Genomic DNA, 17,484 nt, shown 5'->3' with positions numbered 1-17,484 from the left:
TGAAGAAAAAAAAAACATGTCATTTCTTATGTACACATGTTGTCGAGTAGACACTTTTTTGAGCTGGGTAAGGGTAACATACCTTTCAATTTGGATAATCACATACAGTTATTTGCAACTGGGAAGTATCCTGCCCAGTTGCATGTTGTCTGACGAAGGCTCTTCTCCACCAAACCTCAAAAGCCCTCTGAATGTTGGGGCAGTCATATCCTTTGTTAAGGAATCGATCAAACCAATTAAGCAAGATAGCCTGTTGCTGTGGCAATGGCAGAGTAAGAATTGTTTGGCTCAATCCGTCCTCAACCAGCTTCTTATCAACTGATCTAGAAGCCCTTCTCATCCATCCAAAGTCTTCGTAAAGAGGTTCCAGCCATGTGGACAGCAACGAAAACCGGGTTTCTTTTGGCACCAATATATGCCCTCTCCCAATAGCAATACACAGTTGTGCAGTGATTCTGCTGATTTCATGCCTATACATGGTGGGAATTTTTGAATGGAGGCTTGCAAGGTCCTTCTGATCTGCCCATAATTTCACAAATTCGTCACCCATTTTTTTGTCAACTAGAATATCCACAATCCACTGAATATTGTCAGCCTCTCGAGCTATTTCACCCATTAAAACCCCTCGATCTCGCCTCTCATCCACGCACGTAGCTTCAGATAAGCATAGAATAAGAGAACTAAGACATCTATGGCAAAGATGATAAAGGACATCCTTAGAGACATCAAGCCTGTTACTATCATTGGTTGCATCTTCTCTAAGTAACCGAGAAATCAAAGATTTCATTTCTCGACGAGCTTTATCATCTTTTGCTTGTAGAACACCATTCAGCAATCTCAAGAAGATGTCATCTGATCTTGTAGAAGTAGATGGTTCAGATGATACTCTCAGCAGAACTTCAGTGTCGGAGTCATGAAGCTGAAGTTGATTGATATGAGATATAACCTTTTCTTCTTCATCCTCAGACCATGGTACAGCTTCCAAATACTCCAAGCATGACATAATCCCAGCATCAAACATGATAGCTGCAGATACCTACAAATGTTTAACTATGGCAAACTCAGAACGGGAAAAGCAAAAAGAGAGATTTTACAGTTCCATATACAGACAATACAGAAATGCCGCGTTTTCCAAAGCAAAATATCGGAGTCTTGCTTTCTTGTTTTGCCGATAATCAATAAAAAGTTGGAAGCTTAGATACAGTACTCATTTTCTTATAAGCAACAAGGAAGATAGAATATACGAAGTTTGAAGTTTATATTCACTTTTTAGTCTATGGCCAAGAGAGATCTGAGAAGGAGAGTCTAGGATGTAACCACATTTTACAATTCCCTTCTTGCCAAGAAAATCAGAAGTAATCTAAATTTTGAATATCTAGGTGGGTTGGTTTGTTGATAAGAGAAGGCTTAACACAACTAATCCATAAAACTTTTATCTTATTCATTGCAGTCAAGATTTTAGTCCTTGAAAATCCATAAAAGGTAAAATAGACTATCCAAAGATTCAGTTTATCCTCTCTAGTACATTTTTCAGCGCCTAAACAGGACCCTCTCAATTCCTATAAATTGGGAAATATATTTATGACAAATTAAGATTTTAGATGACAAAAAAATACAGAAAAGGAAATGAAACAAATCAACCACACAAAAGAGAGTATCTATGTGGCTCAACACCAATACTTACCTTCACAGACTAAGATGATTAAAAGAGTTTTTATTTTAATTTTTATTTGATAAGTAAATCAATTTTATTAGAAAGAGCATAGAGACATAACCCATCTACACAAGTAGTATACATGATAGATCCCCTATTAGGAGAAAAAGAAGAACAAAAGTCCAAAAATTCTGTAAAACTGGAAAAGTGAGGACTATTATTATTTTTTTTTATAAGTAATCAAGGTATCATTAAAAGCGTGAGGTGCACGTAGGTATACAAGATAAAGCATCTAATTAGAGGGAGAAAAGTGAGGACTATTATACGTCGTCATCCATGCATAAAGGGATTTGAACATAATGGATTTTAGTTCTGCTACTGAAATCTCGCAATCTTCAAAGTTCCTTGACCTCTCCAAATGCACCACATTAAGCACAGATGAGCCATCCTCCACACTTCTAAAATGTTATGGCTTCCCACTTGACCTCTCTCCAGCTAGCCAACAATTCTATTACCTTTCTAGGCATAACCTACTCTACATCAAAAAGACGTAACAACGCAACCCGTAACTCTCTTGCTACCTCACAATGAAGAAGAAGATAATCTATGAACTCCCCACTCCTCCTGCACATACAACACAAGCCTATCACTATGACACTCTTCTTCTTCAAGTTATCCAAGTTAAGATCCTCCCTAGAGTTACTATCTACACAAAGAATACCACTCTCGAAGAAACCTTACCTCCAGGTACTCTGCCAAGGAAATGGGGAACAAACAGAAATGGACAACGCATGATAAAAGGATCTTATTTCAAATTTACGCCTTTTGGAGGGAATTCAACATATTTTATCTTTACCACTTCATCTCAACCTGATAGAGTACAAAAGATCAAAGAAAGAGGTGACCAAATCTACCTCTCAATCATGCACCTGAAGACATCGAAGTACAAATCTTTGACCAACTAACTAAATAAATCTTAAAGTCATCACCAATTCCATCCCACAAAATAATAATAATAATAATCCCTTTGAACTGATGGAATATAAAAGAAGAAATATAATAGTGACGACTGACGAGAAACAAGTACAATGAAGTCCTAATTATACTCCAAAAACCTCCGAATCTATTTCAAACCACATAGAAAGATCACTTTAAAAAGCCACTACTTGGGCCAAAACCCCCACTTGGATGGAAGTTATCAAACTCCTAGTACCAATATCTATAAATAGGGCCTGAGATACAATTCATCACTCTCGTCATATTGACGTGGCATTACCACCTTTAAATAGAAATTATATACATCATTCTCTACTTTTCAATGTCAGATTAACTAGACTTTTGAGGCAATTTACACTAAATATTCACAATAACTCGAATTTCATCAAGCCAAACAACACAGGATCTCTTTAAAAAGCCTCCTCCAAGAAAGCTTCCTCAAAGCTCCTAAGGATTGTCACAAAACTGTAAACATCAATCAAATTCAAGGAGTGAACTTGAGAATGGAAGTGGCTTAGACAAATATGCAATATTATATGTTGCAGTAATTTGCTTCGCAATAATATCTCCTCGAGATACAACATCACAAATAAAGTGGTGTCTAACACCAATCTATTTGTTCCTCTCATGATACAACTAATTTTTAGCCAGATGTATAGTACCCTAGCTATCACAATATACGGCAGTCATCTCTTGTTGTAAGCCAAGATCACAAACCAAACCTCTCAACCAAATGGGCTTCTTTTACTACCTCTATCTATGCTACATAATCTACCTCTTTAGCAGAGGCTGCTAGCCTGCTACTACATGCTACGAAAATAGCCATCCAACTGACAGCATGACTAGTGAGCGTGAACACATATCCCACAAGAAACCTTATGTCCAAATCATTAGCATAAATTGAATCCATATAGCCAACAACTCTACCTTGTATAGCACTATTCTTGTCAAACACCAAACCAACATTGCAATACCTTCGAATAGCGAAGAATTCACTTCACTACTTGCCAGTAAACTTTTCCATGATAACTCATGTATATATTGACAGCATAACGCAGAGAAATCATTCAAGAAAAGCTTTCAAAGTCCAAATTCTTCTTTTCGCTCCCAGCAATAGTAATATTCAACTTCTTACGTTTGAGATGATCCTTTACTAGATGAGGATCATAGCAAATGAAACAACCAAAACAAAAAAATTTATCCTTGTTCTCTTGTTTTCCTCTCACATAAAAGCTCTCATGGTTTTCTGTTTTCTGCCTAATAACCCAAGTCCTTACTATTGACACCCCAACAACTTTAATAGGGTCTACCAAATATAAATGCACTACCACTTAAGCCCAACAATGATCAAGTAACTATTCTTGGAATGATGTCACCGTAACAATTCAGGAAAAGCGCGAACTACATATGTCCAAAAGGACTAGTCAAAGTTACAATTGGGGTTTTCTAAAATCACTTATAAAGTCGAGTCTCACCTAACAAGTAACCAATGTGAGACTTAGTAACAATATGAGTTACTTTATAATTTACTCACTCAATGTAGGGAATCCACTAGCCCAATATGGGACTAACATTCTGGAGTGTGAGACTAACATTCTGGAGTGTGACAGTCACACCCCCTAGAACTGCCTCAACTAAGAACTGGTTATTGGTTTGGCACCACGCCACACTACCGCAAGGCCCACTGTATGATTCCAAAAAGCAATTGCCACAAATTGTTCAGCTCAAGTTTAATACTGTTCTGCCACCTGGCCTACATATGTGCACAGTCATTGCACCGGTCTTAGCCCCATCAAAGCCTACAAACTATGGGTTTCCAACCCATAACAATTACCAAGCAACCTGCCTATAATTAGCTAATTGGTCCACATGCATGAGCAGAGGGCTTTAGTCATGCCAATGCCACCTCCATGTCATATTTTGTCCAACCCGTAGCAAGTATCACAGCCTACAGTTGAAGCAAGCCACAACCACTATGAATAAGACAGTCAGGTCTGAGATATTTCAGCACTCGCATGACCTAATCGCGCGTATATGAGAGAATCTACGGGTTGATATCTAGGGCTTAAGAACAGATCCAGAGAAGCTACTTATGCAAACCCTGGATTTTGATTTTATTCTAGGGCTTGATATTGTTCTATCTTTATCTTCTGCTTTCTCTTCATCTACTTCACCCAAATAAAGCGTAGTGGTACTTGTGCTTTAATCCAAAATAGTCCTTATCGTCTTCTGACAATGTCATGAGTTACTTAGTCTTACTCTCAAAAGACACCAAATACTAAAATCATTTTTTGTATCAAATCTTTCTACATAAAATTTCATAGAGAAAGTAGTATGTGATCTAATAAAATCCTAATCGAAGCATACGGATGCAAAAGCTATTCAAACAACCAACTGCATGATTAAAAAACTTAAGCCAAAATTGAAATGTCCTATATCCAAACATAGAACTCATGGTTCTGATGATTAACAAACTCACTATGGGATCTGTTAGAAGTTGAAATAATTTACAACAAATCATATAACCAGAAATAATCAAAACTGGAATAAACAGCCCAATCAACAGTTCCTCAGCCAAACCAAACCAAACCAATATGTGATTCCTCTCAACAACAAAATTAAATCATCTAGTAACAACCAAGTAAAACATAAATCCAAAACCTCTTGTTCTTCAATTTGCTACAATATTCTTAGCACCTGAAACAAAGTATTAGAAACAATACACCATAATTAAACCACCAGCCACGTCAAAACCAAAAGCCTTCCATTCCAAACCGACGACCTCACTTCATTAATCATAGACGACATTTTACCATCCATCCACACAAAACACAACAGTATCACCAAAACTAATATCCCTCCCAAGATTTCATCAGCAACCAAATAACAAAAAAAAAAAAGAAAAAAAGAAAAAAAAAGAAAAGAAAAGGGTAATAGTATTAACAAAAAGAAAAAGAACATTTACAATAAGAAACAAAGAGCAAAGCGAGGCAAGAGCAAAGCCATTGTACCTTGAGCAATCCCAAAACCTTGGAAACGTCCTCGCCCGTCAACCTTCTCTTCAAGTCCTCGCAGTACATCAACAGCACGGCCTCCACGTATACGTCCACGTCGTCACAGTCACTGATCTCCACCGAGTGGGACACCCCACGATCCCGCCTCAGCTTCTCAGCGAAGAACCGGCTCTTCTCAGCGAGCACGCTCTTGTGCACGTCCATCGACACGCGAAACCCGTCCCTGCCGACCACTGCCAGCCTCACGTCGCCGGCGGCGTTCCGGAACGGTGCTTCGTCTAGGAGCCTCGCAACGCGGTCGTGGAGCTTCCGGCGCTTCTCGTCGGAGAGCCTGGACTCGCGGTTTTGCTCGTCGGACATCATCTCGTAGAGCGTCTGAGAGTGAGCGGGCCGAGCCGGGGGCTGAGCAGGCGCCGGCGAGGAGGATAACGGCGACGCCGGAGGGGACAAGAGCGTGTTGGAGGTGGGAGACAAGGCCGGAGAGTAAACCCTAGTAGCCGTTGTGGTTGTTCTTGAGGGCGAAAACGACAGCGTTTGGTCAGAGATGAAGCCCTGCCTTATCATCGCCGAGACCTCTCTGGATTTCAATGCCATTGAAGATCGATACTGAGGAGCGTAGGGAAGTGAAAGTGGGAAATCAAGAAGGAAAGACTGGAAATTGTCTTGGAAATCAAGCGCAGAGAGAGAGAGAGTGTGAGACTGAGAGACCGAGAGGGAAAGGGGATCCAAGAAAAGTGGTATGATTATAAAAATGTACCTAAAAAAACGGTTCCTTAGAGAAAGGGAGGGAAGGATTATTTGCTTTCACGTGCGCACAGCTTTATGGAAATCCCATTTTTGTAATTCAAAAAATTCTCTTTAATTTTCAAAAAAGTAAAAAAAACATATTTACTGAGTTTTAGTTTAATTCATTTTATATATATATATATATTACAGGAGGAGTTTTACCTTTATTTTTTTTTATTAGAATATAAGCTTTCAAGCCGATATTAGTATGCATGTCATACCATGCATGCGGCACATGGATGTCATACCAACAGCACTGCACTGGAAAGTGAAAAAGGATTTGAATTAATTTGAGGGGCAATCATACAACCGACATACCTTCAGGAAACAAAACTACAACCACAACCTGCTGGAGCCTGGAGGCATTAAACTACCTTCATGTTTTCGCCAGTATGTTGGGCCTTGCAAATTGCAATCATGTCGGAAGCTTGCAAGCCAAAACCCTATTCATTTCAATCCCATCTACCACGTGTATTTATTTAGTTGTGATTTAAAAATTTTTGTTAATTTATTTATAAAATTTTAATTGGAATCAGGTTTTATTCCTTTATGGGCGAGGTAATTGTAATGACCCGAAAAAACGTTAGGTAAATATTTATTATCACACCAAAATAATTAGTTAAATTGGAGATTTCTTATAATCATTTATAAAATACAGTTTCACATAATCATATATATATATAAGCCGAATTCCAACTTAGAGTTGGTCTAAAATTAGGACACGTGGCATAAACCCATACTTTTTAAACATTGAACCGGTCATTTAAGTAAAAAACCAGTAATTTAAGTAAAACTAAACCGGTCCATGTATTTCAAGTAAAATAAGCGGTGCTTTAATATGACTAATTAACTCTCTTATATTGAATAAAAAATGAATAGAAACGTCAAATTTTTTTTGTCGTTAAATTCTTACTAATTTCTACATCTTTCTCTTCCTTTAAGAAAAATTAAAAAAAAAAAAAATCAAAGTAAAACAGAACTGCTCCATGTATTTCAAATGAAATAAATTGTGCGTTAAATATTTTTAATTAACTCTCTTCCATTGAATAAAAAATGAATAGAAACGTCTAATTTTATTGTCATTAAATTCTCACTAATTTCTACCTCTCTCTTCCTTTAAGTAAAATTTTTTTACTCAAACACGGATTCCCCTCCCACTAAATGTCTGTTACAAACTAAACCTCAAACAGTCAAACGTCAGTTTTTTTTTCTTTGGGCAATGTCAAAAGTCACTCCAATATCTCTCGCTTTCTCAAATAAATATATGGAGAAGTAATGGTTTGTGGCTATGCAAAACTGCAATGTTGGTTACATTACCGGAGAATGGTACTCAAAGCAAAGAGAGCAAAGTTTTTGCAATTGTTGGAACCTTTTTGTTTGTAATACTGCTATAGCCTTTTTTTTTTAGTTTGCCTTTTAAGCTTGTCGGGCTTGTGTTCAATAGAATTGTAAATAATATGTTTGTATTTATTTTATGTGCTTCTGTTTTTCTTATTCGATTTTCTATCCTTATTTTTGCATTGATAATTTATATATTATTTTTTATTTCTATTGAAAAAGTAGTTTCTTTTACGCTATATATAAGAATGATAGTCGAAATAAAAAATATCTATTTGAACGGAATTTCTTTCTATACTTATAAATTTCATTGAACTAGAAAAAGTATATAAAAAAAAAATAGTTATTTTCTATTATATTAATGGTTATCATTTTACATTTTTTTTTTTTACTTTATTTTCTATGATTTTGTTCTTTCTTTACATTTTTTTGACCCTATTTCCTAATTTATATTATTTTTTTGTTCAAATTGCTTCTTTTTTTCTTTTTCTTTTCTAAATTTTACATTGAATTCAAGGAAACCATGGAGAGAGAGAGAGAGAGAGAGAGAGAGAGAGAGAGAGAGAGAGAGAGAGAGAGAGAGAGAGAGAGAGAGAGAGAGAGAGAGAGAGAGTTTACATTAATTGTTGTTTTTGGTACGAGGTAGCTCAATCGGCTGGAGACCACGCCTCATGAAGCTGAGGTTACTAGTTCGAATCCCCCCTCCCACTCTTGTGTGGACATATCAAAAAAAAAAAAAAAATTGTTGTTTTTGGTCCGAGGTATGACGATTTTTTAGTTTACATTATTCATTGAATTTTTTTTTTTTCCTGCATAATGCACATTGTTAACGTGCTTAATCGATAGGCAATATTGATTTTCAAGGTTTCATATGAACCGAAAAAGTATACGGAAAAGAAAACTCTATTCTATTCTATTAGTATTTTTTTTATTTTTCATTTTTTGTCTATATTTTCTATGGTTCTCTTATTTTGTTTCCTTTCTTTTTTTCCCTTATTTTTTGATGTAATTAATATATTATTTTTCATTCAAATTGCTTATTTTATCTTTTGTAAATTTTACACTAAATTCAAAAAAAAAATGATGATGAGAGAGAGTTTCCTATGGTTTTTTTTGTACGGGGTATAATGATTTTTTAGTTTATACTGTTTATTGAGTAGTTTTTTTATTACTTTGTGTAATATAAAAAAGATAACACTATTATATTATATTAGTATTTTTCATTTTTCATTTTTTGTCTATATTTTCTATGCTTCTCTTCTTTCGTTTCCTCTTTTTATCATTTTTTTTTGTTCTGAAATTAAATTATAATGAAGAATCATGCAAGTTACAAACTAGTAAAGAACTAATGTGAGACTTAGCACTCATTAACTTCTTTATAACTTGCACAACATTAGTGGTTTATAAAGACCTCCAATAGTTTTAATACTACAGTCCCACATTAGGAAAATAATTAGCCCACATAAAGTGGGTGGTTTACAAAGACATTTATGAGAGTTAAATCCCATATTAGTTCTTTACTAGGTGAGATTGATGTTTATAAATGATTATAAGAAAGCTTCAACTTGACTAGCCATTCATTTTAAAGTGATAGCGCGCATATGTGGTTACTAGTTACTACTTTTCCTAGGTCATTATAAGTTATGCCAAGATTATTTTTCGTTGCATATATATTGAGTCAAATAAGTGGGCTGACCCATTTGGGCCAAGCCCATTACAATGGATCTATTGGATTTGAATAAAGTGATCACATAACTTACAAACCCATTGATCCGACCCATTTAAGGGAGAAAACATGACTTTGACATGGTTCAAACGCAGATTCAATAGAGATGAGCGCCTTAACCATTGGTCCATCTAGTTCATTCATTCCTTCGAATGAATATTTTTTGTGTTTTATTCAAGATTTAGGTATTGATTTGAAATATATGCATTAAAGTTAATTCAATACATGCAATGCTTATTATGATTGAAATGTTTTTTTATCATCACAAATATTTGACCATTTGGAAGTGGTTGATTATTCAAATTTTGATGGAGGTGTAGATAGCATATAGTCTACTTTAGGATATATTTTTTTTCTTACCGAAAGCGCTATCTCTTGGAGAAGCAATAAGCAAACTATAGTTGTTATGTCTACCATGGAAGTAGGATTCATTGCATACTATGAAGCCGCTACACAAGTATTATAGATGATAAACTTTGTTAAAAATCTTAAGATTGTGAATTCTATAGCGAGACCTATCAATATCTTCTACAACAACTTTAATGCACTTTTCTTCCTTAAGAATAATACGAATAGAAGGAGAAGCAAGCATATCGATATTTTGTATCTCAATGTGAAAAAGAACATTAAGAGACATGATGTGTCTATTGAGCATATAAGTACTAAATTAATGATTGTAAATCCCACGAATAAAAGTTTTTCGGTAAAGCAGAATAAAAGTAATGCGCAGCACATAAGTCTCATTAATTCACTTTGTACATAGTTTTTTCTCTAATTGGTCTATAGACATTAGGAGTGAAAACCCAAAGCCGGTTCTTGGTTATTGGCTAAAATCGGTAACCAGCTTCGAGGTAGTCGATTGGCCAAAATTGCCAACCGACTCCGGTAGCCGATTAACCGGGTTTGTAATAACTGGCGGTTACCTGGTTACCCGGTTTTCCAAACCGGGTAGAGTTTTTGCTTTTTAGACCAAAACAAACTACTTTAGAAAGACAACAAATCAACCCTCTTCCAAGACACATTATAAAAAATGCTCGAGTAGTCGAGGGAGGTCGGAGGCAGAAGAAAACTTAGAAAAGAATGAGAAATTGAGAATCAGATGACAGTCGACAAATGTGTAAAAGTAACCCTAAAGATAATTTAGTAATTTTTTGTATTTTAATTTTTTAAATTTTAATATATATTTTTATTATTTTATTTTATATATATACCTGGTCACCGATTATAACCAAGTATATATAAGTGCTATAACTGGTAACCGCTCCGGTAGAGTCGTTTACCGGTTATTTTCAACCGGGTACCAAACTGGTTTCTCAGTTACTGGCCGAATTTACACTCCTAGGTAGACATTAAGTTATTGTTATAAAGTTTTTATGCACATGTATTGTTTTTATTCTTTGGGATATATCAAGTTAGATCCCAATGATTTATAGGAAGCTCATTCATAAAGTTTGATTACTCATAAAGTACTCATTTAATGAATATTGTACATTGTAATACATGAAAGAAAAGATTCATTATATAATGGTTTTTACCATCATGATTCATTTGTAGTATTCCTTATATGAGTGAGAGCATTCTATGAATAGTTAGAATGTATAAAGTTATGGACATTTTTTTTTTTTTTAAGGGAAAATGTAATTTTCCATTAAGAGGCCTATTCAGTACAAACAACGTTCATAACAACAGAAGGACACACACCAACCCAAACATGTTGACTATGATGGGCTACAGCAAACTTGGCCAGCTGATGAGCAGCCATGTTTCCTTGACAACCTACATGTCCAACCCTCCAATAAAGAAATGACCCTAACAACAACCGAGTCTCCATAATAATGTTCCCACAAGCACCACAACACTCCTCTGAACTCCCCAGCGCCAAGACAATCTCCCGAGCATCTCCCTCCAACTCGATTGAAGGGAAACCCATCTCACGTCCAAATTCAACAACCCTATTGGCATTGATAGCTTCAACCACAGCAGGATCCCTTATATAAGGCAAGGTTGAACACATAGCCACCATCACTCCACCTGTTGAATCCCTAGCAATAATCTCCACCCCTATGAGCTTCTTCCGACCATCCAAAGCCGCATCCCAATTTATCTTGATGTTAACCATAACTGGTTTAGCCCACTTAGGATGACCGTTTTGTCCGCCATTAGACGGGTTCATAGCATCCACAAGAGTTTTCCAAAATTCATTCAATTCCTCTGTGGCGCCTTTCACCAAACAAGAAGGGGACTGCACCGAGCCACCGAACACCAAGCTATTCCGATGAAGCTATATCCTATGGGCAATCATTGCAAACAGTTTCATCTCCCCATCATTCAGCCTTTCACAGAGGTAACCCACAACACTGAAAAAAATCCTCCGTCACTATAGAACTCTTCTGAATAGGTCCCCCACAAATTCCCCATACAGCGCGGGCTGCATCACACGACCACAAAACATGGCCACTGGTCTCAGCTTCAATTCCACACATAGGACATAACGAGTCAGAGACAACTTTCTTCTTGCATAAATTACTCTTAGTAGGAAGAATTTCATTACTAGCTCTCCATAAAAAAAGAATAATTGAACGTAGGATTTTTAATTTCCAGAGGCGAGACCAAAAGGGACTCGATATAGAGTAGGCTAAAGAACACCCCATCACTCTAGCCCTTCGGAACCTCCAAGTGATAGGCACTGCGAACCGAAAAAGAACCTGTTTTTGTCCCTGTCTAGATCAGCTTGTCCTCCTGAGTTCGTGGACTAATAGGCAAGCTACAAATCTTTTCTACAGTCACCATCGGGAAAATATGCCCAATGAGAGGTATGTTCCACCAATTTGCATCCAAATTTATAATCTCTGCAACTTTAGCTTCCCTATTCAAAACCCGAACAGGATCCTGTATCTTATGTGAAAATGTAAAAGGAAGCCATTTGTCCTCCCAAATCTTAACATTTAAACCATTTCCCACTCTCCACATAACTCCTTCATCTAAAAGAGGTTTAGCTTGCTATATACTTTTCCAGGCAAAAGAAGGCGTTTTGCCTAGATTAGACTTCATAAAGTCTGTTCCCGGATAGTACTTCTCCTGCATGACCCGTGCTACCAGAGATTCAGGGAACTTCAGTAATCTCCAACCCTGTTTAGCCAACATCGCAACATTAAAACAATCCATCTCTCTAAAGCCTAGCCCCCCAATATCCTTATTCCGGCCCATTTATTCCAATACATCCAAGCTATTTTATTTAAACCCCCACCAAAACTTACACATTAGTGAATTAATCCCCTTGATCAAAGTTTTGGGAAGTCGGAAAACACTCATCGTATAAGTAGGAATAGCTTGGATAACAGTTTTCAGCAAGATTTCCTTTCCAGCATGCGTGAGTAGCTTCTCCTTCCATCCATTGAGCTTTGTCCAAATTCTTCCTTTAATGGAATTGAAAGAGGAGACTCTAGAACTCCCAATTAAAGCCGGGATCCCCAAATATCTCTCAAATTGCTGAATAGAATCAACACCCGCCTCTTGAAGAATAGCCTCCTGCTTTGTATTCCTACTTAAATATATGGAGGTTTTCTCCCTATTAATTTTTTTGTCCCGAGGCTGCTTCATAGTCAGCCAAAAGATCTTGAATACACCTTCACTCTCTCAAATTGGCTTTACAAAAAATAAGGCTATCATCTGCAAAAAAGAGATGATTAAATCCGGGTTCCACCTCTAGAGATTGGGATTCCAGTTATACCCCCTTCTCTCTCAACATTACGGATCAAGGAGCTTAGGGCCTCAACACATAAAATAAATAGATAAGGGGATGAATGGTCACCTAAACTCAAGCTCCGAGTGGGAACAACGTGCCCATGTGGCTGGCCATTTATCAGAATGGAATAGGTAACCGTGCGAACACACAGCATCAAGAGATTAACCCACCTATCGGCAAAACCAAGATTCCAAAGCATAGCCTCCAAAAAATTCCATTCCATCCTATCATACGCTTTACTCATATCGAGTTTAAGAGCCATGTAACCTTCTTTCCTTGAAAATCTTGTAGCCATAGTGTGAAGAGTCTCAAAAGCCACAAGAACATTATCAGTAATCAAGCGCCCTGGAACAAAAGCACTTTGCTCCGGGGAAATAATATGGGGAAGAATAGATTTCAACCAATTAGCCAAAACTTTTGAAATAAGTTTATACAAAACATTACAAAGACTAATCAGCCTAAAATCAGTAAGTTTTGAGGGGGAGTTCACCTTAGGCATGAGAACAATATTAGTAATATTTAAATCAACATCAAAATTACCTCCATTTAGATAAGACAACATCACCCGGCAAACATCGCTTCCTACTATATCCCAATTCTTTTGATAGAAGACTATTGGGAAGCCATCAGAACCCGGGGATTTAAGGGGGTGCATCTGAAACAGAGCTCTTTGCACTTCATCCTCTGAAAATTGGTGAAGAAGCCATCATTCATCTCATCCAAGATTCAAGGGACCACAAGATTGAGACAATTTTTCACTTGACACGACCCTTGGAAAGCAAAGAGCCGGTTATAATAGCCCAAGAAAACCCTGCTTATATCCCTCTTCTTCCTCCACACCTGTCCCTGCTCATCACAAATACTCCGAATGCTATTAACTTTCCTCCTGTGTTGCGCCCAAGAATGGAATAAAGCTGTATTTCGATCACCTTGACGGAGCCAGTGCTGTTTGGCTCTCTATTTCCAACACATCTCTTCTCGATCGAGCAACTCATCAATCTCCCGTTGAAGCGACTTAATTCGAGCTACTAAAATCGGGGATTCATAGTATTGAAGAGCAACCAACTGAGCTGTTTTTCTCTTAATAAGCTTCTCTAAATTGCCAAACTTACACTTGTTCCACCCCTGCAGAGCACGTTGACAAGCAGAAAGACGATTCTATATTTCTGCAAAAGACACCCTCCCAAGATTGTCTACATTCCAGGCCGAGTTAATCCCATTTGAGCACTCAAAATCATTAGCCCACCAAGCTTCAAATTTAAAACTCCTCCTATAAGACAGCCTTTCCGGTTCATTGTCATCGAACAGTGGACGATGACCCGAGGTTCTAGCAGCCAAAACTCGTACCGAAACTTTGGGGAAAATGGAACACCATTCTGGGTTTGCCACAGCTCGATCAAGACGCTCTCTAGTAAAAGAGCCATCCATCCTCCGATTACTCCATGTAAAACGAGGACCAGAAAACCTCAAATCCCCTAGATGGCAAGCCTCCAAAGCATCACGGAACTTTACCATTTGAGATTCCCTACGAATCAAAGAGCCCTCTTTCTCTACTTGGTCCACAGTTTCATTAAAGTCCCCAGCACAAATCCACGGGACCGGTTGGCTGGAAAGCAAGTGTCGGAGAATAGCCCAAGACTCTACCCTTTTACTACTATCAGGGTGACCATAAAAGCCCGTCAACTTCCAGTAAAGTTGTCCCTTACCATCCTTCACAACCGCATTGATATGCCGTCTAGAAAAATTGTAGATTTCCAGATTATCCTCTACTTTCCACAACAAAGCAAGACCCCCACTCCTCCCTATAGGATCAACCATAAAAATATTATCAAAACCTAACATGTTCCTTCTGCGATCCATATGTCCTTTCGTGCACAAAGTCTCCATAAGGAACACAAAATTGGGCTTTCTTTCCTTCACCATTTGGTGAAGGTCACGAACTGCCTGGGGGTTCCCAAGCCCCCGGCAATTCCAGCTTAGGGGAATCATTGTAATTGGCGGGGCTGTTGACCAGCCTCCGCCAAAGCCGAAACAATAAGAGCCCCTGCATCTCTTCTTCCCTTCTTCCCCTACACTTATGGATTTTTCCGAACAGATAAATCACTTTCATCAAGACACCGTTTGCCCCCTTTGATCGGACCCTGGGACGGGGTTGAGATTCTAACCCTGCATGTCCAGGTTCTTTGAGAAACCCCGCCTTTTTTTTATAGTTGCCACATCTGCATGGATACAGTCCCTTGTATTGTAGAAGGCTCCTCCGAGATCTTAACAACTAGCCCTCCTTCTTGATGGCCCGTAGCCGGATACAACAAAAGTTTCTCCTTATGAACCTTATTAGTTGGATAATGAGAGTTAAAATGAGTGCAGTCCAATATTGTGTCTCGCATGGATACAGGCCCACTCGAGGTCATAGCCCCATCAGAATTCATGAACTCAAACCTACAAACCTGGGGGGCCTCACTAAGGATCATAGGTCCAGAATTCTGGGGCCCATTAACTCCTTCAACTATAGTGATGTTACTTACCTCCTTACATGCCACGTGTTCAGACCCACCCTTTTTGTCATCTTGTTTCATGGCCACATAATCCACCGCATTTATTAGCGAATTTGTTGTACTCAACTCCATACTGACTACTTTGTTCCTCTCTCCCAGATTACCCGTTGAAACAAGCAAACTGATGCTTAGTTTCCCATCCCGAAGCTTCTGCCTATCCCCCTGATTCTCTTCACTTTCTCTACATTCAGCCGCCTTCTTCTCACACCAATCTCTTGCTGAATCTTTCCAATTAATGCTGATTGACTCGCCTTTTTCATCATCACTTTCCATACTATCCCCCATATGATTATCGCCCGGTTTATCTGCAAGACTTGTTATCGATTTGACTGTTGATTCATCCCCTATCTTCTGCCTCGTTCTCGAGTCCTCATCACTTTCCTTGCTCGACTGAACACCCATTAAAAAATTGCTTGTACTAATCGAGGTCGAACGGGTGGTGAAACTTGCCGGAAAGACTTTCTCCATTTGTCCAACAATAGTTCCTGCTTCCTGAATTTCATTTGACTTCTTCCCAGATTTGGACACTCCCAGTTGAGTCCTTATTAAAACTTCCTTCTTCAACCTCAAATCCTCTGCCCGTAGCCATGCCCCCCAAAGTCTAGCCGTTACTTCATCGTTGAGTCGAAAACCAGTTCTACTCGTACATGGCTTATCCGCATGGTAGATTCTCCCACAGAGGTAGCAAAACTGTGGTAACTTTTCATATTTAAACAACACCCAAATAGAATTGCCATTTATAACGAGGGGGCGACCCCTCTCAAGTGGTTTCATAAGATCAATATAAACTTTTGTTCGTAAACATCTACCCCACCCAACTCCATCACCAGTGACATCTACATCCTCCACATTGCCAATGGATTGGCCTATTCGAAGTCTGATTTCCTGATTCAAAGATGTTAAAAGGCATATCATGCACCAGCACCCAAAAAAGTGCTTTGGAGAAATCCATCTGCAACGGTGGTAGATTTTCATCAAGCTCCTTGAAAACCAATATGCTATGATCAAAAAGCCATGGGCGACCCTCCTTAACAAGCCTTTTGTCGGCCAAGTTGAAAAATTCTAGCAGCCACAGATTATCATGTAGTTCTTTGTAAGCCATCGCTTCTAAAGTCTTCCAAAGCCTGGTCATTAACGCCTTGAAAGCTTCTTTCTAAATACGCCTGTCCGACATCAATCTACCCAGCAAACAGCGTTCGCTCCTCACTTGTAAATCTGCAATATCAGCCTTGGTGATTTTTATCCCTTTCCTTTCACCCTTCATCAATTTCATACTATCTCCCATACATTCAACTAGATCCTCCATCCTGTTGCTACAGTAAAAGCCTAATGTTACGAGGCAAAACAAAACTTGGGAAAACACTGAACAAAACTCGGGGACTAAAACTCCCAGTCGTAAAGAAACGGCAGGAGACTCAACCACTCACACACCTAAGAATTCCTGTTGAGAGAAAACCCTAGGGGAGGACTTCTTGTCAAGTTATGGACATATTAAAGTACTTAACACCATATATAAGGAAATCATATGTTATGGGAGCCAAGAGGGAGAATGTGAAAAATTTCGCAATAAATTAAAGTGTGGCCCCATATGCCACATGTATTTAATTAGTGTATTGTAACTAAATACAAATTAAAGGTGTTTGGTAATTTACTCCAAATAAGGAAATTAT

The 17,484-nt window shown here is 38.1% G+C and overlaps 2 protein-coding genes across 2 annotated transcripts; both read right to left on the bottom strand.

Annotated features, from left to right (window-relative positions):
- LOC133877032 (BTB/POZ domain-containing protein At5g60050) lies at positions 1–6,418 on the bottom strand. The gene is made up of 2 exons (XM_062315263.1): positions 5,662–6,418; positions 1–1,036 (listed from the first exon to the last, which is right to left on the bottom strand). Exons 1-2 carry the CDS (start codon positions 6,256–6,258, stop codon positions 86–88), a joined length of 1,548 nt encoding a protein of 515 aa, XP_062171247.1. The 5' UTR covers positions 6,259–6,418; the 3' UTR covers positions 1–85.
- Positions 6,419–14,417: 7,999 nt separating this feature from the next.
- LOC133876832 (uncharacterized) lies at positions 14,418–15,248 on the bottom strand. The gene has a single exon (XM_062315073.1). It carries the CDS (start codon positions 15,246–15,248, stop codon positions 14,418–14,420), a length of 831 nt encoding a protein of 276 aa, XP_062171057.1.
- Positions 15,249–17,484: the final 2,236 nt, after the last annotated feature.

Source organism: Alnus glutinosa, chromosome 9 (genome assembly GCF_958979055.1).
Source record: "Alnus glutinosa chromosome 9, dhAlnGlut1.1, whole genome shotgun sequence".
Taxonomy (NCBI): Eukaryota; Viridiplantae; Streptophyta; class Magnoliopsida; order Fagales; family Betulaceae; genus Alnus; species Alnus glutinosa.
The sequence above is the reverse complement of the archived record's forward strand: the minus strand, read 5'-3'. Positions and strand labels throughout refer to the sequence as shown.

Bases quoted from the DNA above. Each gene is read 5' to 3' on its own strand.
- LOC133877032 (XM_062315263.1), bottom strand. From the start codon at position 6,258: ATGGCATTGAAATCCAGAGAGGTCTCGGCGATGATAAGGCAGGGCTTC. The intron at 1,037-5,661 runs GTACAATGGCTT...AAACATTTGTAG, and splicing joins AGGTTTTGGGATTGCTCAAG to GTATCTGCAGCTATCATGTT.
- LOC133876832 (XM_062315073.1), bottom strand. From the start codon at position 15,248: ATGATTCCCCTAAGCTGGAATTGCCGGGGGCTTGGGAACCCCCAGGCA.